Genomic DNA, 22,165 nt, shown 5'->3' with positions numbered 1-22,165 from the left:
TACTACAAAAACAATGCTTTTTATTTTATTCGTGACATGATTAGAACAATAAATTCAAACTGAAATATAAGTGATGAAAGCTGTGAACTTCTGGTCTTCTGCAACTTTCAGCCTTGTCATGCAAAATTTCATCTCTTCCTCTCCACACTCAGCAAGTGTCATTTCTTTCCTGATTTCTTCAGGCCTTGGCCACCTGAAAAATGACAAGACATTATTAATGGGCTCTGCTGTTTGTATTTGGTAACTGTGTCACTGATGAGGAACTACCATTGCTGTACTTTGTATCGATGGCGCCGCACTGCAATCCCTCCACAAAGTGGATGGCGCCGCACTGCAATCCCTCCACAAAGAGGTCAAAATGGTCCATTGTAATGTCAATTCAAAGCCTGTCTGCTATTTCAGAACTCTTATGTTTCCTAGAAGGTAAAATCACAATGGATCTTCCCTCTTTCATCAAACTCTTGGGTTTGTGTGCTTTTTATTATTTGTGGTCCCTCAACCAAAACTTGTGATATGTATTTGGACTACACAATAAGCAGAAGCAGATTGTTACGTTTGTACTGTGATAGAGTGTTAGACAAAAAGTGATATACAACTAACCCATTGGACCTTTCTGGCCAGCCTTTGCTCTTGCTTCTTGCAATTTCTTTTGATCTTCCCTTTGTTTTTGTTTGTAAGCTAGGTCATCCTGAAAAGAAAATTTGAAGCAGTGTATCATCTTTTGTGACTAACAGTCCCTGTAATTTTTACTGCTGCTATTGTTTTCCTCGTATTTTGTGGTTTCAAAAGAGAGATTCTCGGCAGCTACATACAAATGTCAACAATTTGAACAAATCTCAACGAGGTCATCCATGGAACCCGCAAACCAAACTTTACAGCTATCAGACACAGTTTCAGGAGTGATTTCAGATGAAAAGTTTGAAAATAATCCTCCGCAAATACATAGAGTGAGGGATGTTGGTGTCAAGTAAGGAAGAGCAAATTAGAGTCAACCACATCTTGCCTTTTCTTATGCAACCTTGTATCTTCAATCTGTATTGCAAAACATGACCATGCTTTTTTTTTCAACTTCTACATCATCAAAGAAATCCTACACTACCGTAATTGGGAACTGTGAAAGTATTGACTTCTTAGGATTAAAGCAATCTACCTCATCAAGATCTCCTTGCTTTTTCTTCGGCTGTTTTAGAGGCTTCTTTTTACCACCTGCAAGACATCAGAGAGATTAGTGAATCTAAATGTTCGTGTCTACCAGAAGCTCTTGGCTTGGTACAAAGGCCAAGAACATCGAGGATTTTGTTTCTGAAATGGTAGAATGTGCCTCGGGGACAGATATTGGGACTCTCAAATTCTTAAAATTCTTTTTTGATCTACTGCTTTTGGGGGATCACTTTGACGCTCTTGGAGTGAAAAAAATACTGGTTGACGATAAAAAACACAACTAGTGAAAATCTCCTGAAAGGTTACATCTGCTAGTTCTTGAAATCACATCATGTGTTACCCTCCTAATGTAATCATATGCAATTATATCACTAGGACACAGTACCTGGTAGTAAGGTTGCCCAGGGGTCAATAAACTTTCTGTTCAATGGTCACACACTCAGTAAAAAGTAACATAAACCTATTGCAATGGTATCAGTAGGGGACGGTCAGACCTGGGAGTTAAAATGTTCAAGGGTCAATTCAATTTGTCACAGAGTGAGTAACACGTTACTTTTCAACCCTGTTGCTGAGATTTGTAATTTTTCTGCTGAGTATTCATAAAACGTTGGCTCTATGATAATATGTAACTATAAGTTCTTTTAACCCTTTGAGCACCAAATTCTATTTTTGTTCCCTACATAAAATAAACCCCTGTCAATTTTTCTCAAAATTTTGCCAAAATTTTGAGAAAAAACTGTAGCCAATGAAATGTGATGTCCGTTTGGTCCAAAATTATCAAAAAATTACAGAAAAATTCATAAAAATTTGTAAAATTTTGCAATGATATTTTGGCGGGAGAAAATTACAGCACTCAAAGGGTTAACTTATTGCCTCAAGATTTTCCAAAATATATGTGTTGATATGCATGCATGCATGAGGAGGGGAATTCAAAAAGGCAATAAATGTTGTATTTTCAAAGGGTGCACATATCAGGATACCAATATAATGACAGTACAGGTTGCAGTTGATAGTCAAACTATCTGTGTGAAAAGTGTTCAAGAAGATTACATCAGTATACATGTATGTATGGGATAATACACATGATTTGCTCAAAAATTTACTCAAACTTTCCTGATATCAAAAACCCTTGAAAAATTGTCAAAGGTTAATATGTTGCTGGCTGTTCAGCCAATGATTCATTAAGCCAGCTTGTCATTTATTTCAACCATGATAACAGTTTGAGAACTCTTCTAAAAATGCAGATTTTCACATCAACCTAATAACATGTGGCTCACTGACCGGGCTTCATGTAGCTGAGCCTGATACTAGCACCTGGATGACACAAGGCTCATCTGCACCAGTTCAAACATCACTCAATGTTTATCTCAATATGCATGTAGCCATTCAATTGAAAACCAAAGGTTGGCTAGAGTTAGAAGTCTTTCACACAAGAATTTTTTATTTTCGATGCTTGACGTCAAAGCCTCCAAAATTACATCTTGAAACTATGTCCTACTACATGGGTACATTGATGTATGCTTCACTACAACTTCAAATCAAGACCATCATATTTTGCCAAAGTCTGCATTGGTTTTTGGAATTAGCTTCAAGTTAGTGTGTGAAATTGCCATGATTTCTGGCTGATCATTTACAGCCTTAGAGCTCTCGGTATGAAGTTTACAACAAGTTGGTTTTGCAGTGATAACATGGCTGGTGGAAAAAGTGGAAGGACTCAGACATAAAAATATGCAGGGTCAAAGCAGCTTTGGTACCATGGATAAAGGGGCTGTGAAACTAGTTCCAGTAAATATCTGAATGTATAGCTGTGGAATACTCAAGCAGCGACTGTACTGTATAAATCACACTTGGGTCAAGGGTCATCGGCACAGAATCACTACTGGCCAACTTTTTTGAGTTGGTTAGTTTACTATGACACCAATTGGTGTCACTGATTTAGCATGCAAAATTATGAAATGTATATTAGTCTTTGAATAAATCAATCTGTACCTACTTTATCACTGACTATCTACAATAGATAAAGCAGGTACAGGTTGATTTATTCAGAGGCCAACATCTTTCATAATCCCGCACCCTAATTCAGCTATACCCGGTGGTGTCGCAATAAACAACTGATAAAGACTATTGGTTGGCTTGCAGAGATTCTGAGGCGATGACCACTAACTCAAACATGATCGGTATACCAGAGCATCACTTGCATATTCACAGCTACTGCATATAGAATCAATAAGTGCCTGCGAGTTTGAATATTGTACATTGTTTTACTGTGATGGGACTGAGCTTGAACTTTGAAGTACATTCTATGTGGTCACTTTGTGTGGCAATCCTAGCTTTCTGCCTCGCACAAGTGTAGGATACAGCATTTCATCAGAATGCAAAAGCCAATGTTTGACTGTAGACACAATCCCTTCACCACTGACACAGTGATGGAGGGACTGTCTTTGTGATATTATGAAAATTCATGAAGTGCATAAAGAGCGTGTAGTTCAAGTCAACAGTACCTCCATTAACCCTTTTCCTGCCAAGTCCATATTTCACCACCAGGTCAAGATGGATAAAATTAATGAAACACAACGTATTCCATATGATGTATTTTAACATAATACTGTACATTTGAAGGCTGTTGAAAACATAGATACTGTGAAGTTGATTTTTTTTGGACAAAAGATGCTATAACATATCAAGCCAAGTGGGTGAAAATACGTCATGTTTTGGCTCAATACCCCTTTTTACTGACTTGGCTGACGGGGAAATGATACAGTTATTACTGTATGGCGAGAGTCTAGGAAACGGGTTAAACTTAAAATGTACTGCCAGGGATCGCCTGAGGGCGTAATATTTATAATTACAGACACGAAAAACCCATGTGTAGAGACCATATGATCAGGCTATTTTCGTCCCGTCTATGACTTGCTCCATACATAACAAATTAACATGTGCAAGTGCATTCGTTCGGTCAATCAAGGGGCAAATAGGAGGTTGAGCATGGACAGGGGAAATCGATTGGTACAAAGCATGGACCCGCTGTTATTATTCCTTGACCTTCATATTGTCAGATGCCACTCCGTTTGAGTGATAAATACCGATCTACATAACATTTACGTCTCAGAAAATCATACTTATTCGAAACTGAATCACATATGCTATAAGAATGAAGAGTTAAAAGGGAAAACACCGAATGAATTACCTTCGCGCCCTGACATGTTGTACGGTCACTCTTCAATACAACGAGGGAAATGGACGTCACTGTCACTTCCGAACCACCTAGCCAACTGAAATATTGACCGTATCCAGGAAACCGACGAAACTGAAAATGTACTTTTTAATGTTTAAAACGGATACTTGTGATTATGGTCCTCACAAAAGAATAGAATTATTAAAACACGTAAGTAACAAATAGTCGATGTGTTTACTGCAATTAACAAGAAAGAAAGGTTTTTCAAATACTTGCAAATATGAATGAACTTACGTACTGTTCACTACGCATGCGCTACATTCTGCAGCAATATGGCTGACCTGTTGCTCACAACTGACTATGCAGCAGCTCGCGTTTGAGAAAAATATCATGCGACGACTCTTCAGTCGCTTCAGGACGTCAAATTAGGTATACTTATCCAAAGTGGAAAAAACTGTCAAGCCATCTTGGCGTTCATTTTTGATGTTTTGGATCTTTGCTTCAAACACAACGCTGAACTGTTGTAAACAAAGTCTACTACGAGATCATAAGGCCGATCATAACCCTTGCTTCATCGAGAAATTCGTCGCCTGGGGGTTTCGCTGGCATAAAGTTGGAATTGGACGTTAGCCCGTGACATAATGTTCCTGAACGATTTCCAGGTAAGTTTAAGTGTTACATTATCATGATTAGTTTCTTCTTTGCTGTATTTGCAAATTCCGGTCAATAATTGCACAGTCACACAGTAACAATGTTACTAACATTGTTGATAGTACATGTTCGTGCTTGCGCACCCGAAATAAACATTTGCATCAAACTCAAATTTTGTGAACCGCGAACTTGAACGAGTGTCATACAAAGCATAAATATCCACATGATGGTACGGTTTACAAATTGTAACTATTATCCTCGCAGTAAATGCAATTTCCACGCTCCATGGCAGTGTCTTGAATTGACAAGATGACTGTAATTTTTGTGGAGAGTCTTAATCAAGCCAAGGCAGGAACACATTGTCCAAAATTCACTTCATTCAAACCATTTTGTCCAAGCTAACTCTTTACGTTGTCCGAAAAAAACACTTCGTTTCATGTGCCGCCTTGTCCCAATCCGTTTTGCCCATCTGTCATTTCGCTCCATACTGCTTCATCCCAAACCGAACTGAAAAGCTCCCCATTTAAAACATATACTATACTATATTTATTTGTTTTCTGCGACAAGACAAATCTAATAAATGCCAACAATTTATTACATATCAAGAGTGTGGTTCAACATCAGAAACATGCTTTTTTACTTTTCTTAAAAAAACTTACTCTCTGAAATGAATAAAGATTTGCAATAAAACTGCATTTTGATAAATTTCCTTTTGAAAACCCACATTTTGACAATCTATGAGAATTTTTAGTCTAAATTAAAACAGTCCCTGTGAACATGATGTCAAGATACAGTCTATCATGAAAAACTCTGCCTTTTTTACAGAACTGTTTGTATGTGTGTGCTGTCTTACCGCACCACTAGTATTGCCATAATGCCCACATGAAGCGTTGGTTCATGGAAAAATCCTTTCTCATTTCAAAGTGTCTTAGAAAACATTTTTTATAAAATTATAGTATGTTGGATTATTTTCTGTATGTAAGCTGGCAGTGTTTGTGATTACCTGTACTTGGTTATGGTTCTGAATGAAGTAGTTTGTGATATGTTGCATGATGAGATAACATTGAGATGAAATGGATGTTAGATGAGGTTGGCCACAAATGAAATGATGTTGGGTGAAGTGATGTTGGGAATATAAAACCATGCATCATTTTACACATTATTTTTATAATATGTTTGAAATAATTTCTCATCTGCTAGGGTGGTGCCTACTTTGATGTGTTTGGTGTTCAGGGTAAAGACCCAGTTTCAAAATGGAAAGTGGCTGGCAGTGCTGTGAGAAAGGTAAATGACGTTAATTTTATTGGAGATAATGATTATGATGATTATATGATGATTTCAGTTTAGTGGCTCTTAGCGTGAACCATGAATTTCCATCACCCACAGGTACACCGGCATAAGTGAAATGACTTCGAGTACATGCATAAATAGACATAAAGGGCAGAGCGACCAATAAAAAGTAGAGACAGGAAAAAGAAGTATGCCGAGGTCATTCCAAAATCTGCTCATTATTCATTTTGTTAACATCAAATCGTATGGAATAGTTTGCTGTATGTGAGCATGCAGAGAGCTCAGATGATTAATCTAATTTCATATATCAGTGTTTTTGCTAAGGTTCTGGAATGTTGGTAAATGATTTGGGAAACCTGGTAACATATCTGCTGTCCCTATATCTGAATGCATTGATATACCAAGGGGAACCCGGGTAAAATGACTGGGGAACCCCGGTAACATTTACCTGGGTACCAGCCTTAACAAAAACGCTGCATATGAACAGTGCCTGTGGTTTAATCTTGTAGTTTTCTATGGAAATGTCCACTGACTACTAGTCAATGATTCTAGTGTCATGGATCTAAAAATGATATGGAGTCAGAAACATTTTCCTATCATTTGATCATTGAATAACACTACTTTGAAAAGTACACCAGAGAATGTTGATTCACTTTGTAATAGAGGTGATCTTGGTATGCCATAAAAAGCTGTCCAGATGTTTATTGAAGGCTCCAATTTAACATTTATAGGAAATTTATTTAGTTGAAGAAAAGCTAGCTGAGGAACAAAATATTGACAAAGTGTTATCAAGATCTACATATTCACTAATGTTAGAGCCAGGCATTGAGAAGGATACCTCTAAATATAAAGGAAGTGAAAGGCTTTAGTCATTATATGCAACAGTAGCATTACCTAAAGTCAAGTGCAAGCTGTATACTACAAATACCAGTATTTACACATCTGAATTGACGTATTACTTGTTGTGTGTTCTTGATGTATGCTATTTTTATCCTCAGGTTTATGACAAGGATGTCAAAAGCTATGTAGTTGTAATTGAAGGAGGGACAGCTACCACCAGAATTCAGCTTCCAAAAGATAATAAACAGTCTTGTAAGTATTTAAGGAGGTGCATTTAGAATTTACAAGTGTATGTATAGATAGTACAGTGTTACTATAGTTACTAGAAATGAACATTACATGTATATGTATATACTCTACTCATGTTGGTCTTGGTAAGAAAACATCATAAGATTGTTCACTAAATACTGAGATTTACATCCAATCTGAATTGACTTAGATGCTGATCCTGTGGACTATCAAATGCTCAGTGAGTTCATTTGTTCTTAATGTACATCTATGTACATGTATGCAATATGCATTGGCAGGCCCAACAGTAAGCACATTGCCTGTTCACAAAATGGATAGGTGAACATACATGTATGATGACAAGGCAAACCTTACAACAATCTGCATCTTCCATTGCGGCTGTTGTCTTTCCATTTAAATTATTCCTGTGTCTACCCCCTTTATAACCAAGACCATGTGCATACAGAGCGTTCAAAAATCCAGAAATGGAAGTGCAACATAAGTATATGGTAATGTGTACCTATTACATGGGCATCATATGAACATTATTATGGTATAATGTATATCTTTCCTGTTTGCTTGTCTCGTTAGTGCTTCTCATCCAACGCTATCTGGTACTTCAACTAATGGTACCCCTTGGACTTGACTTCTCTATAGAACTGAGGTAAGCTAGTACCGTAATCTTCAATATTCAATTTCAGAAGCACTGTAGCGGGGCTAATTGATGGCAATCAAAGAATTTGTGCGATGCTAATGTGTGATATTAAAGGTGCAGTGATTTCTTGGTAGTTTACATTGCATCTGCTCTTCAGCTCAACTCTTTTATCTGAGAAAGTTGTTGGACTTCAGTGAGCATACCACAAGAATGTGATAGATTTTCAAGCATAAGTTGAATTTTTGAATTTCCCTCCTTAATAAGTGCAATTCTTATGTCTGTCTCTGCTTGAAAGTGACCTAAAAGTATGTACTGATGGTCCAGAAAGTTGAAGCTTTTTTCCTTTTGATATCAAGAGGCAAGATAATTTGTCACACTATCTCATGGTGATTAACATATTACAGTACTGGCAGAAGTCATGGCTGCTGAATTCTGCATGATCATTACATGTAATGTGTAAAACAAACTAAATTAAACATAAAATTACATAAAAAAGTTATGAGGAAAAATTAGGGTTTGAATACCTTAGTTTAAATTAGTGCAGTTAATTCGTACAATTCGTACTACCACAGAGAATGTTCAACACAGTAATAATGTCTTGTTATTTTTGTATACAGTATCAGTGATATGGGCAACAACAAGAGAAGACTGTTCCTGTCATCTGCACAAAAGGAGATTTCAATCACTCCACTGCATGCAAAGATTCCATTGAGCATTATGAAAAGAGGAGTGGTAAGAATTTATTTACATTGTGTTATTTTGAAAAATAGATGAAATTTCACTTCTATGTGATGATTATTATGACAATGCAAATCATCATCACCATCACCACCACCACCATCATCACCATCATCATCATTATCATCATCATCATCATTGAAATTGCAACTGTTTCCACAAACCATGACAGTTCTTATCTGTACAACTCATACAATATCTTTTATTCCTGAAGCAGTTAAACACTGTATTTTAAAATTTAACACAGACAAAAAAACTTCGAAATGTGGAATATCTGATATTCAAATTATCATTTCAGATTACTCACTATATATAGATAGGAATTGTTACACTAATCGTCAATGTTGGCTCTTTTTGTCCAAATCACTTTGAAATTGCACGTTTAATCTACTCCTCCCCATGAAACTGTGTTGAAATCTAACACGATGATGATGAATGTAGTACTTGTAGTTGATGAAGGTTATTTGATGGTGCATGTCCCTTGTATCTTGTTCCCAGTACACAACTCATGACTATTATTATAATGTTTCAAAATTTTCCAGCTACCACTGCTGTGACTCTGCAATGTGATAATGTGATGATCTTTTACAGTGGCTGAACATGTGCCTTGATTTGTTATCATTGGTTGGTGATGTATTCAAAGGACAGACACTGAAATCCTTGGACACACTTACCATTGCTGCAAACTGCCGTCTAAGGAGGGTATTTACAATGAAAGCCCAACCTCCTGACAGCACAGATGATGACGGTAAGTTATACATGTACTACCGAGAGATAAAACTTGCTGTGAACTTAGAGAATGTACCAGTGTGCTTGACAGTGAAATCATCGATGAAGGAACATGATGCAAAGTCATATGAATATGAAATGCAATAGCTAAAGGAAGTTGATAGCTACCGGTAATAAAAATAAGTTTCATGTATTCAGAGTGTGGTGGTAATTTTCTGTTCACAGAGACACAAGTGGGTAGTTTTACTATTCTTCGGCGACCATGAACTAACAAATATGCTGTTAGAAAAGCGTCCTTATATTTATCAAGCCAGTGGTGTTGCATAGTGACAACAAGAAATAGCGCTTACTTGAATCTGAAAACTTTATTTACTCGAACATTTTACTCATTTTGGTTTTTTTCCAGAACTTTATGACTGCCAGACTTCAACAAATGCGTCAGAATTAGACAGTATACCCAAAACGTGTCAATTTGGTCCTGATGTACATCACTTCACACAGGTCAGTAAAATTTGCTTCACCGATGCAGACAGGCACTATCATCTCCGGAAGAAGTATTAATAAAAGTGTATGAGTTACAATAGTTATGTATGAGCAAGTGGTAAACATTTGATATGTGATATGGGTTTGGTCTAACACCTGTAGAAGAAACTCTGTTTCAAGTCTTGATGAAATTCTACCGGTATGATTATGTTGTACTGCATGTTTTTTCTTCCCCTGTTGTTGTGTGGGGCAAAAAGTTATGTTTAATGTGATGTACAGGTGATGTTGTGTATAAGTTTTGTTTCTTATTGATGGCTTCCATCACAGAAAGCTGCAGGTATTTATGTAAAATTTCACTGACAGCATGCACACAATGTCTTCAGAAGGTTGTAATAGAAATGATAGATTCAGTTTTAGAGCCAATTTGACATGGATTCAGCTTTGGAGCCAATTTGACAAGGATTCAGATATGGAAGCCAATTTGACATCCATTCAGTTATGGAAGCCAATTTGACATTCCTCTGACCTGAGATTGTTCCTTTCAACTCAAGAAACTTTTATACATTTTGTTTATTGGTACCTGATTTGACTGAAAGTGTTAAGAAATCTTCAAATTTAAAGGGCATATTACATGTAACGTTATATTGTTCTGACTTAGCAACATCAGAGTTCAGTGATCAAAGTTATTGTGGAGAAGCAAGCCATACAGGTGATACAGGGAGGTGTTCTTCATGAGATACAGACTAAACCAGATGTCCTGTAATGACAGTACTGGTACTGATGCAAATTATTTTCTGCACTGTCTCCGCTGAAGTATTTAATTTAAGCACTGACGTTGTCACAAGAAATTTAGCCTTCTAATGTTGACTCTGAAGGCCAACCATAAGCGGATGTCGATCATTCATCGGGTATTTGTCCAAAATCTCAAGCAAACATTCAGAAACTTTTACAAAAGTGCAGCACTTTCCAAATCTGGTAACAAATTAAGTCCCTGATACACATACCAATTGATTTTTTTGTGATGTGTGTATCCCTGTATGCATACATGTATTTCTAATTCAATGTTTTGTTGTTTTTTTCACAAAGGTATTGACCATGTACAAAATCAGACAAGCTGAATTGAAGTTAAAGGGAGAAGTAGTCGGCACCAGGCCAGTCTCTACAACAGATCCAGGTGAGATTTCAGAGTCATGTCTTGTTATGTTTCTTAACTTGCTAAAGTTATGATGGATATTGGGAAACAAGTACTTTTAGTCCCCACGGACACCGTCCGGGGGGACTTATAGGTTTGGTCATGTCCGTGCGTGCGTCCGTGCGTGCGTGCGTGCGTCGTCCGTCCGTCCGTTCACGCAGATATCTCAGAGATGCCTGGAGCGATTTCATTCAAACTTGGTACAAGGATTACTTCATATGTCATACAGATGCACGTCGATTTGTTTTGTGATGCGATCCAATATGGCTGCCAGGCGGCTATTTTATTACGATTTTTTCATGTACAGAGCCATAACTCAGGCATGTTTCAACTGATTTTATTCAAAGTTGGTACAAGGACATTGACCAATGTCATAGATATGCATGTCAATTTTTTTTGTGATACGATCCAATATGGCCGCCGTGCAGCCATTTTGTTACGATTTTTTCATGTACAGAGCCATTACTCAGGCATGTCTCAACAGATTTTATTCAAAGTTGGTACAAGGACATTGACCAATGTCATAGCTATACACATCAATTTGTTTTGTGATACGATCCAATATGGCCGCTTTGCGGCCATTTTGTTACGATTTTTTCATGTACAGAGCCATAACTCAGGCATAACTCAACCGATTTTATTCAAACTTGGTACAAGGACATTGACCTATGTCATGCACATGCACATTGATTTGTTTTGTGATACGATCCAATATGGCCGCCGTGTGGCCATTTTATCACATTTTTTCATGTCCAGAACCATAACTCAGACATGTATCAAGTGAATTTATTAAAAGTTGGTACAAGGAGATTCACCAATGTCATACATATGCACATTAATTTGTTTTGTGATACGATCCAATATGGCTGCTGTGCGGCCATTTTGTTATGATTTTTTCATGTACAAGCCATAACTCAGGTATATCTCAACCAATTTAATCAAATTTGCTACAAGGACATTGACCTATGTCATACATATGCACATGTATTTGTTTTGTGATACGATCCAATATGGCCACCGTGTGGCCATTTTATTACGATTTTTCCATGTCCTGAACTACAACTCACACATGTATCAAGCGAATTTATTCAAAAAATTTTTATCACAGACCTAATGAAGAGGACTCTATCCTCTCTGAGGACCTGTAATCAAAGTACCCATTAACAAGTGGGGACTGTGTCATCAACGATGACTTGTTCTTGATAGGATTGGTAGTTAGTTGTCAATTTACAACCAGATTGGTTTTGCAAACAATGAAATAACAATGAAATGAGAATATTTGAGTACACAGACATTAATACACAATGATAATCATAATTGTATCAGATTTAAGGTAAAATTAAAAAGCATATTTATTTGTCTTCTTTAACTCCAGCCAAAAAGTGGTCAACTCTAAATCCTTTTAGTAACATTATAGTTTTTGAATATCATATATGCATAAAATATGATATTGGAAAACTATAATATAATTTTATATTCATTCCTTGAATTCATACTGTTTTAACTTGGCAGGTCTTGCCACTCTTGAACAGTCTTCCTTCATCATATCAGCACAGGAAATTGTGGACATATGCAAAACTCTTTACTATTTTCAAACATTTTTCATAAAATTACGCAGATTTGGGTGCCAGTCAGAAACTGAAAAACACAGATGTACCAATGCACATAGCATTTGGTTCCAAAGTGCCTGTTCCAACAACTTCATCCAAGAAACCGTCCAGTGGAGGTGCAGAGGTAAGTATCCTGTCTGTGTATGTATTTGTCTGTACAAGCTGCAAGCACCAACCAAAACTGCATCAGTTCTGAAAGGATATTGTCATGTAACTGGTTTGGTGTATGTGTTTCTTTGCATCCCATCAAGCATGGTTTGCTGAGCAGAAGAGGTACATTGTATGGCATGATTTTGGGCACCCAGCTGCTTTATTTAGCACATTTGGGTGCATTGTCAAGAGTGTATCCGTTTGTGTGTATAAATTAGTGTGTATGTAGAAACTGTGTGTAGCATTTTTACTCAAAAATTTCACACTCAGATTGTGAGCTCATTCAGATGTCCACCCAATATATTAGGTATAGTAATCTTATAAATCATCAGTTTTAACGCCACTGTCAAAGCTGTAGTTCTTTTCATAGAATAGATGACTGTTTTTGGTGTCTATCCCTGGCTGTCTGTCGTCTATGAATATTTTGGACATTTTAATGTCCTCTTTAAAAACTACAAGTCAAATTGTTCAGATCTTTTGGTTCATTTCTTTTATATTGTTGTTTATTTCAGGCCAGTGGAAGTAGAACCAGTAGGAGCACTCAGTCAAAGAGGCCTGATGGTAAGAATGTTCTTTGCAAAAATTTCACAAACTTGAAAATTTTGTCAAAACGAAAGAAAACATGCTTTGCACCTTTCTTTTAGACATTATTGTCAATGGCAACTGAACGAAGTAAAATTTGTATCATCATGAAATTGACATCCCAAACCAAAGGTATCCTAAAGTCATGTGATATAGGTAGATTTCCCCACCTTTCATTTCAAAAATTGACTCATGATGTTAATGCATTTCAAAAGTAAACACCAAATGCATTTTTCTACAGAGCTGTTACAGTCTATGTCAGGATCAAGTAAACATGTTCAGATTTACGTTCATACAAATTCAGATGAAACCAACCATGAAGCAACAGAACAAAGTAAGTGTTACATCTTGCTGGGTTATATTCAGAGATGTTGTACTTCAAGCAATCTATTGATCAGCAAAATAATCAAGTTAATTTATGGAGGAAACATTTCTGTGTGTGAGCGCTGCCAAATGGTTGTTCTAGAAAAGTTGGTTTGTGATATATCATTAATCTTCAGTTCAAAATGAGCTTCTACCCAGAAATTAAGATGAGATACTTATAATACTCATAATAATGTTTATAATAAAGTGCTGTTTTTTCCGCGTGCATATAACATGTAAATTATTCAAGAAAAATTTTCATCTAAGATCAATGTGATCCAATTTGAAAGTGTTTGTTTTTATTTTAATTCTGTACAGGTGAATTACTTTCAGCCAGAGGTGTGAACATCGAAAATCCGGCCCTGACACCCCATCCACCCAGAGAAAAATCAAGTGAACGCACCAGACGAGTTGTTAGAGTAAGAAGCAAGAAAGATATCGACAAAGTGACAGGGGAAAATGCTATGGAGACTTCTGATGATACAGACACAACTCGAAATAGGACAGGGTCAGGAGAAGCAGCCAATAGACACTCTTCTAACAGAGTAGGATCCGGAGAGGCAGCCAATAGACACTCTTCTAACAGAATAGGGTCAGGAGAGGCGGCCAATAGACACTCTTCAAACAGAATAGGGTCGGGTGAGGCAGCCAATAGACACTCTTCTAACAGAATAGGGTCAGGAGAAGCAACCAATAGACACTCTTCAAATAGAGAAGGGTCAGGAGAGGCAACCAATAGGCATGCTTCAAACAGATCAGGGTCAGGGGAAGCTTCCAGTAGACACTCTTCACATAGAACAACATCAGAAGATGTGAAAAACAGACATTCCTTAAAGCAGCACAGGGAAGATATCAGGCAAAACAAAGTCACAGTAGAAGATGCGAGTATATCACATAGGAAAGGATCGGGAGAGTTGAGAAAAAGACACAACCATGTACATGTGGAAAGGCAAGTTGACCGAAATGGATTGAAAGGCGATAGGGGAAGCAAACGTAGTGATGAAGATACTGCTTATGAAAACGGAAGTAAGTGATAGACTATTTGAATAAAAGTCAGGCTTGACAAGCATGTGTATGAGGAACAGTTCAGTATCTAAACCATGTGATTTTTCATACCATACAAGATTGTATACCTATGTTTCTGTGACTGAATCAGTCCAAGATTCTGCCAATTTTGTGCTGAAGTCATATGTATTTTTCTCCATTCTGTATAGGATAAACAGCTGTGTTGAAACATGCCTATGAAGACTTGATTTCTCTGTATACTCTTCAGCCGGAAGAAACACCATGAAAAGAAAACAAAGGTTAAAACTCAAAAACATCAACAAGTGAACAGATTTAAGTGTATTGTAGCAGGCATGAGCGAGGTATAAAACCTCACTAAAATTTTATGTTTGTTTGAATTTTTAGACACTGATACAACAGATGGTGACTCTTCTCTAGAGGAACGATCTCATCACATAGTAGTAGAAAATGGACAAGACTCAGATGAAAAATGGTAAGCTTTAAGATGATACTGATTTAGGAAAGTTGTTTTACAATGGCTCGTGACTTGTCTTGCAGAATATTCCTGTTGTTTATGGTCTCAATGCCTCATTTTTAGAAACCATTGATCTGATTTTCCATAAATATTTTAATAGATTATTAAGACACTTCATATTTTCCAATGGAAGTCATACAATCATAGATACTTTTGTTTTCTGTTGAAAATCTGTTTGGGAAAGACTTTTCTGATTGTTTTAAAATTTTCCTTCAAGGTTCTTTTGGTTTCTTCAAATTAGTTAGATTGAGCATTGTAATGCTAGGATATTTGGTGGATCTTGGTCAAAAATCTTTGTACCGGTAGAAACCTCTATGGTATTCTTCTTACCTTAAAATTCTATGTGTAGGTTCTTGCAGATGGTCTCATTTAGGTCTTTTCAAGTTATGCTAAACACCAATTGTTTATTGATTTTCTCATTGGTTATTAGCATGCCAATTTCTTGGCCCAATAAGTTCTGTTTGCTTTGACCAAAGTTAGAGCAAAATATTTAATCATGCATTAATTCTGATCAAAAAGGAGTTCAGTGTCTTGGATTCTACAGTTTGAGAGTTTTTTCATGAACGGTTTATGTATCAAGTTTGACACATTTTTACCCTTGTCTTTCTTACAGTGACAAGATATACACCTTCATGTCAAAACCCAGATCAGCTCCTACAAGGAAGGAGAAATCTCACTCAGGTGTCAATCATAAAACAATCTGGGTGAGTGTAACAATTGTATTGTAAAACCCCCACTTTTGATAAATTAGTTTCCAATAGAAAGCCAAATCAAACATAAAATATGTACACATCAAGATACCAATGTGACTTTGGAAATTGTAATAATAGTAGATAAACCTTTGCAAAGGTGAGGCAAGTAGATGTAGCAGACTTGCAATTTAATGAGATATTGTTCGCTGCAGCATACAAACAAACATGTTTGCCTGTATTTAAACAAGAGGTGTTAGATATTTAATTATCGTTTGTTTATAGATGTACCCTGTCACATTCATGTAGAATGCACAATTCGTGATTCTCTCATACGTCTGCTCAGTTTGACTTCTGTCTGCATGCAGTTTGAGTTTCAAAAGATCTATCAGGTTGTACGTGATAAGTACATTGTGCAGACATACAAAATTGTTGAAGGATAATGTGACAATGTGACATTCTGAATCTTTTTCCATGAAAGACCAACATGAAGAATGAAGTGGCATCACTAAGAGAAAGCCAGCAGGCTCTTCTGGTCGCCCGGGGAGCCAGGCCGGAAGAAGATTTCATCGGCAATGAAGATGACGATGAACAAGACGTAAAGGAAAAGGTACGACGACAGACACCGAGTCCTAAATCCCAGCAGCGGACACCAAGTCCTGACGCTCACCGGTTACAAATACCAGGGAGGAACAGTTTAGCTGTACCTGATGGAATACAATCCACTCCTGGAAACAGCCAGTCAAGACTTAGTATCAGCTCCAAGAAGGTCAGGGAGATTCCCAAAGATGATGCAAGGTTATCGTCCGTCAGTCCAACTAGAGCTTCAAATGTAAGTAGAAATTTTGTTAGCGTATTCTATACTACCCTTCAATTTCTTTCGTAAGATATAGTATTGTTGATGTTGTTTGTGTGTTATCATCAACTGAATGGGCAAATGCAACAATGAAGGCTTGGTGTTAACAAACATACGGTACCTACTCTAGCTTATAATCACTTTCAGAGCAAGTACACCTCATTAATTTTGTGCATACCTAATTTAAGGTCGACATGTAGGGCTGGACGACTTGTGTTGCTTTCTCAGGGAACAGTAAGGATAAACTATTCTCACCTATCAACTGTACTAAAAAATGCTTTAGTTGCAAATTACTATCACGCGTAGGTCCCGGTAACACTGCTTGCAGATTTTATTTTTCATTGTGTCTGTGAATGGTCTTCGTCAAACATGCAATGGCTTTGCAAGTCGTTTCCATATATTGCACACAAGATCACCATCTTCTGATTGTGTAATAGCCGTATCAAAGATAAGGTGTAATCATTCTGTACTCTACATTTCAGGAATATGACTGGAGGAAATATGCATCACCAAACGATTCACTGTCATCCTCGTTTGAAGCCAACATGTTGGCCAGTTTACAGAGGCAACAACTGGAGGAGCAATTTGAAGATGAGGATGATGATGCCGCTAAACCCAGCAGTGATCTCCATCACCATAACTACGGAGACGATGATCTCAGCAGTTCTAGTGATGACACTAGTTTCAGTACATGGAGGGGACCAGTAAGTGCAGAGATACAGAGAATATTTGACGATCAGTTATACAAACAGGTCATAGATTGCGTAATACTGTCAGTGTTACACATCTGTTTATCACATGTGATCAAATTTTGAGCATGGTGTCACCTACGTTATTTTTCCTCTCAACAAACTTATAGATGAATTACAAAAATGTGACTCCTGTAAATGCATGCTGTCAATGACACCAGTATTTTGTACATGGATATACTCAAGTGATACGTACATCAGCTCTAACTATCTTTCAATCCTCTGCTGTGCCAAATCAAAGCTATGATATGTTACTCTGTAAAATAGGTGAAAAAATGTAAGTTTTATATAGTACTGTGCACCACCTCAGTACAACAGTGATTTTTCTCAACTAGCATTTAGGTAAATTGATAACAGTAGTACCGCAGAGACAATTCCATTGCCTCACTTCAAGTTTGTTTTTTTTCATTTCAGGCTCCTGCAATGTTAGCTCATCACTATCAAGATGAAATGCACCTACCGTCCTCATCTCAGTCAGAGTTCCTCAATCAGTCCAATCCAAGGTTTGTGTATTCTGTGAAGTTTCAATGTTGTACATTATACACTGTTCATAATATTGCAATAAGTGTATGATATTCCATATGAACTGACAGTTCATTTTTAGTGTTCATGGAACATGGTATGTTTGTCTCTGGTTTAAGATTAGGCAAACATATTGAGTGTTCAAATAGGTATGAAGGGCTGGGGGGTAATGGTGCATCATTCAGCTGATCAGATGTAATGAAATTATATGATAGAATATGCAAATGTGAGAGGACTTCTTCCCTCATTTTCTGTCAGGAAAATTCCCACAAAAAATACTTGTTCTATACTTGTTCCATAACCATCAAAAGTACTTTCCAACATTGATGTGCATGTACTTGCAGAATTCATTTTCAGGCAAAATTCTTTACTGAGGAGGTTCTTGTCCCACTGTGTTGAAGTGTTGATATCAACGTCAATTTTCTGTCATTGAGATCATTTTAATTTGTCTGTTTTTGGAAAATGAAACTGAAATCACCTTGCTACAGATACCGATTAATGTTGAAAGCTGTTTTAAAGTATTTTTGAAAGCTGTTTTAAAGTATTTTCAGTTGAGAAATGGCTGAGACACTTATTCCAGTTGCCCTTGTATAGGATCCTCTAATGCTATGGGCCACATGCCACAAAATTACTAAAAAGATACGCTCCATGTCAACAAGATGTTGCAATTTCTTTGACTTATTCTAATCTTGATAGAATCAGCATGTAAGTTCCCTAATGTGACCTTTTTGTTTCAAAAATGTATTTGCTTTGCCGAACCTGATTTCAGTCACTATAGAATAGGCTTCTTCCCTGTACTCTTTGTGTGAAGTTCCGCAGAAGAGCTTGGTAACTTGTCTGTTCAATGATTGATTCAACAATTGCCATGTGTACACTTACAGGGAATGGACCAGTGTATTCAGCCCACCCATTGTACTACCTAGTGAGCAAATGAAATCTGAACACTTACATCCAAACAGTGTCACTCTTCCAACAAAAAGTAAGCAATCTATAATTTATCTTGTTCTATTGAAGTAAGGATGTCTGGGGTTGTTACTTGTCCATAGAAAGTCTTATGCTTGTCTGTTTCACATTGCATTTGATCATATTGAGTTCTTGTTTCTAGGTGTGTTGATTCACCAATGAAAAATGTTTATGTATTTGACTTTCATTTTACCACTGTGGTGGCATGAATTCCTTAGAGTACAGTATTCAGTAGTCCAGGCTTTCGTCTACATTTTCAGCCTTATACCATTCTTGTCCAACAGTTTGACAATCGTTGTTGTCTTGTAGGTGCAAAGATAGTTCACTGACCGATCTTCATTTTTACTGTAGGTCCACTTAAAGATGACAGTCGTAAAGATGATTCTGGCAAAGGAGAAAGTGACGGAGAAGATGAGTTGGAGCTTTTGTACGACCCTTGTCTTAACTGTTACTTTGATCCCAAAACTTGTAAATATTATGAACTAGTCTAGATGGGGATGAATGCATTGGCAATGTCAAAAGCATGAAAAACTGAAAAAAGAATAGACAGGAATGTGATATGAAGGTTATCAGTTGTCTCAAACTCTCCATGTTATGCAGACTGTCTTTGATCTGCAGTACAAGGAAAAGAAGATTGCCTCAAAAGTGAACAAACCTTTGGAAATGTTGGCTACACCAGAGGAATCTTACCAAATATGGAGGGCAGCAATGTGTATAACATGTAGAACATGTAGAAAAACATCTATTTCTCAGTTCAAATCACTCATTGTGCTCAGCTCCCCGTGTGTTGAGAAAAGGGATGCATCCTCCATCAGCAAGTCTAGATGATCCATAGCATACAGAACATACTTTGGAAGCTGTATATTCATTTGACAAAGCATATGCAATAATTTATATATATACATGTGTGTGTGTGTAAAAGTCATGTAGCTTTGTCAACATTCTACAGGGATAACCTACTAAACAATGCCTAGCAAATGGATTAGATACAAAATGTGGAGCATGGGTTCTCGTTAGGGGAAAGCTGATGAGTGTTCCTGGTATTCCTCGATTATTTTATGGTACTTCTCGTTTATACTGGGTATGCATCTACACAATCCTATTGAAGGACAGCAGTAATATCACCATAGTTTGCATCGCATATACTACATGTCTTTATCAACATTAACAAAACAATTGACATAGTATCTCACCTACCATCGATTTACGCTGATTTTCTGTTACCAGTTTTCTTCATAGAGAGTTACTTAAGGTTACATGGACAGTATGTAATATACATGTCCGAAAAGAATTACCCCTATCAGATGTGACGCGTGAATGGGTGTGTGGTATGGAACTACCAAAGTGAACTCAAACAAAAGCGTATTTAATACATGACCCAACCCTAGTGCAACCGTGAAATTGCTCTTTTACCAATTTATGGTTCAAGAAAATTCACAGTAGACATGGGGTTGGGTCGTGTACAAATCGATATCAGCATTACTTAAGTTTGCTCTTGTAATTGAAATCAGTACATCACAGTAAATGTACAACATAATATTGAAACTATTTTACTGCCATGTTTGGTTTTGTGAGCTATTTGCTAAATCTGTGTCATGTGTACTGATATACCTTTGAGAGGAATGGGACCAATGCAGTATTGTTCAGAGATGGGGGTGGGGGGGGATGTAGGGCTTTCTGAAGGAAAGATATTGTAAGTAGCGTAAAATTTTAAAATTTTTGAAGAGTTATCTGTAATTTGTGTAAAGAGTTTTCTATGATTCAGTAATGTACAGGCATCAGGAAATAGAGTGAAAATATTAAAATGTGTAATATTTTATCGCATAATGTTGGTTTGTGTACATTCTTTCTTTATCACACTGTATTCTAGTGTCATACAACTCTCAAGTTTTTTCATGCGCATAATTAATAATATTTCATTTTCAAGTGAAAATATTTGTCTATTCACATTGTAGGGCAGAACTATCGGCCACAGCCACATATAGCCTTGGAACACTGCAAAATCCTACACCTATTATTGCTTTAAAGGGATTTTCAATGGTTAATAGAAGGATTATATTATATCATGCTACCATGCGCCATTCTGATTGGACGAGAGCTCATTCCACCGATGCTAAAATACTGTTTAGCACTGATAGCAGTGCTAAAACGGGCCCTAAACCAGCATTTTCGAAAATTGCCCGGTCGGTGCATTTGAACGTACCTATCTAAACAATAGACCCTCGAGAAAGACCGAAACAGTCCACTTTGTTTCAAAGACTGAAGACCGAATTTTGATACACAGATAAAGTGTGGGTCTGTAACTCACCTCTTGGTGTAAATAAGTTGGGATCGATGATGAAAGACATCTCTGAAGCAGCACGTTTGGGGTATGATGCACACAAATATTAGGGCGACTGCGCACCGTGCACTTTGCGGGAGTCGAGACGCGATATATCCTAGTACCGCTCTTTAAAATGAAGATAGTATTCGTTCATACACAAATAAATTGACACTTCCTCACAGTAACGGTATGTCAGATATTATTTACCAAAGTTTGGGCTATAACAGATTGGGATGTCCTAACGATGTAGACCAAGAAGTTCAAAATAACAATGGGATGACTCCTGGCGACTGCGACGATATTTGACATCAAATGCAACGAGCAGTGTCAGCGTCCAGCTCTCCTGCATCGGGCAACACACTCAGAATCTGCACAACTGTTCATCACAGTTGCAGTCATCGCAAGTCTGGATTATTTTAAAACTGCTTGTTTTCTGGTACAATTAACGTCCAAATTATTCATCAAAAATAGATCCTGTAACTTCACTGTGCCACCACTGAATGTCGCGACGGTATGCGGTACAGAATGAGACAAATCTATTTTCAGTATGCCAAAAAAGCCAGGACTATTGTTCTTATGTAAATTTACGAAAAAAATTGTTACTTTTTTCTTTTGATTTGAACTCTTGACCCATTTTCTGTGTGAGTGCAGCAGGTATTTTTTGAAAGTATCGTTC

General features: G+C 37.1%; 1 protein-coding gene and 1 long non-coding RNA gene across 2 annotated transcripts; one reads left to right on the top strand and one right to left on the bottom strand.

Moving 5' to 3' along the window:
* LOC139134914 (uncharacterized) lies at window positions 1-4,467 on the bottom strand. Its single transcript, XR_011552904.1, has 4 exons — window positions 4,349-4,467; window positions 1,151-1,206; window positions 601-688; window positions 1-193 (listed from the first exon to the last, which is right to left on the bottom strand). It is a non-coding gene; the product is annotated as an uncharacterized lncRNA (long non-coding RNA).
* Window positions 4,441-20,993, top strand: LOC139134913 (protein CFAP20DC-like). Its single transcript, XM_070702007.1, has 19 exons — window positions 4,441-4,998; window positions 6,188-6,271; window positions 7,276-7,369; window positions 7,937-8,009; window positions 8,618-8,732; window positions 9,330-9,486; window positions 9,874-9,968; window positions 11,037-11,124; window positions 12,761-12,876; window positions 13,415-13,463; window positions 13,726-13,818; window positions 14,166-14,873; window positions 15,258-15,345; window positions 16,001-16,091; window positions 16,558-16,908; window positions 17,415-17,636; window positions 18,096-18,184; window positions 19,085-19,182; window positions 19,518-20,993. Exons 1-19 carry the CDS (start codon window positions 4,978-4,980, stop codon window positions 19,655-19,657), a joined length of 2,772 nt encoding a protein of 923 aa, XP_070558108.1. The 5' UTR covers window positions 4,441-4,977; the 3' UTR covers window positions 19,658-20,993.
* Window positions 20,994-22,165: the final 1,172 nt, after the last annotated feature.

The sequence above is a fragment of the Ptychodera flava genome, chromosome 6 (genome assembly GCF_041260155.1).
Source record: "Ptychodera flava strain L36383 chromosome 6, AS_Pfla_20210202, whole genome shotgun sequence".
Taxonomy (NCBI): domain Eukaryota; kingdom Metazoa; phylum Hemichordata; class Enteropneusta; family Ptychoderidae; genus Ptychodera; species Ptychodera flava.
Note: the sequence above shows the minus strand (reverse complement) of the source record. Positions and strands in the feature narration are given on the sequence as shown.

Bases quoted from the DNA above. Each gene is read 5' to 3' on its own strand.
- LOC139134913 (XM_070702007.1), top strand. From the start codon at position 4,978: ATGTTCCTGAACGATTTCCAG. The intron at 7,370-7,936 runs GTAAGTATTTAA...TTGTCTCGTTAG, and splicing joins AAAAGATAATAAACAGTCTT to TGCTTCTCATCCAACGCTAT. The intron at 9,969-11,036 runs GTCAGTAAAATT...TTTTTCACAAAG, and splicing joins ATGTACATCACTTCACACAG to GTATTGACCATGTACAAAAT.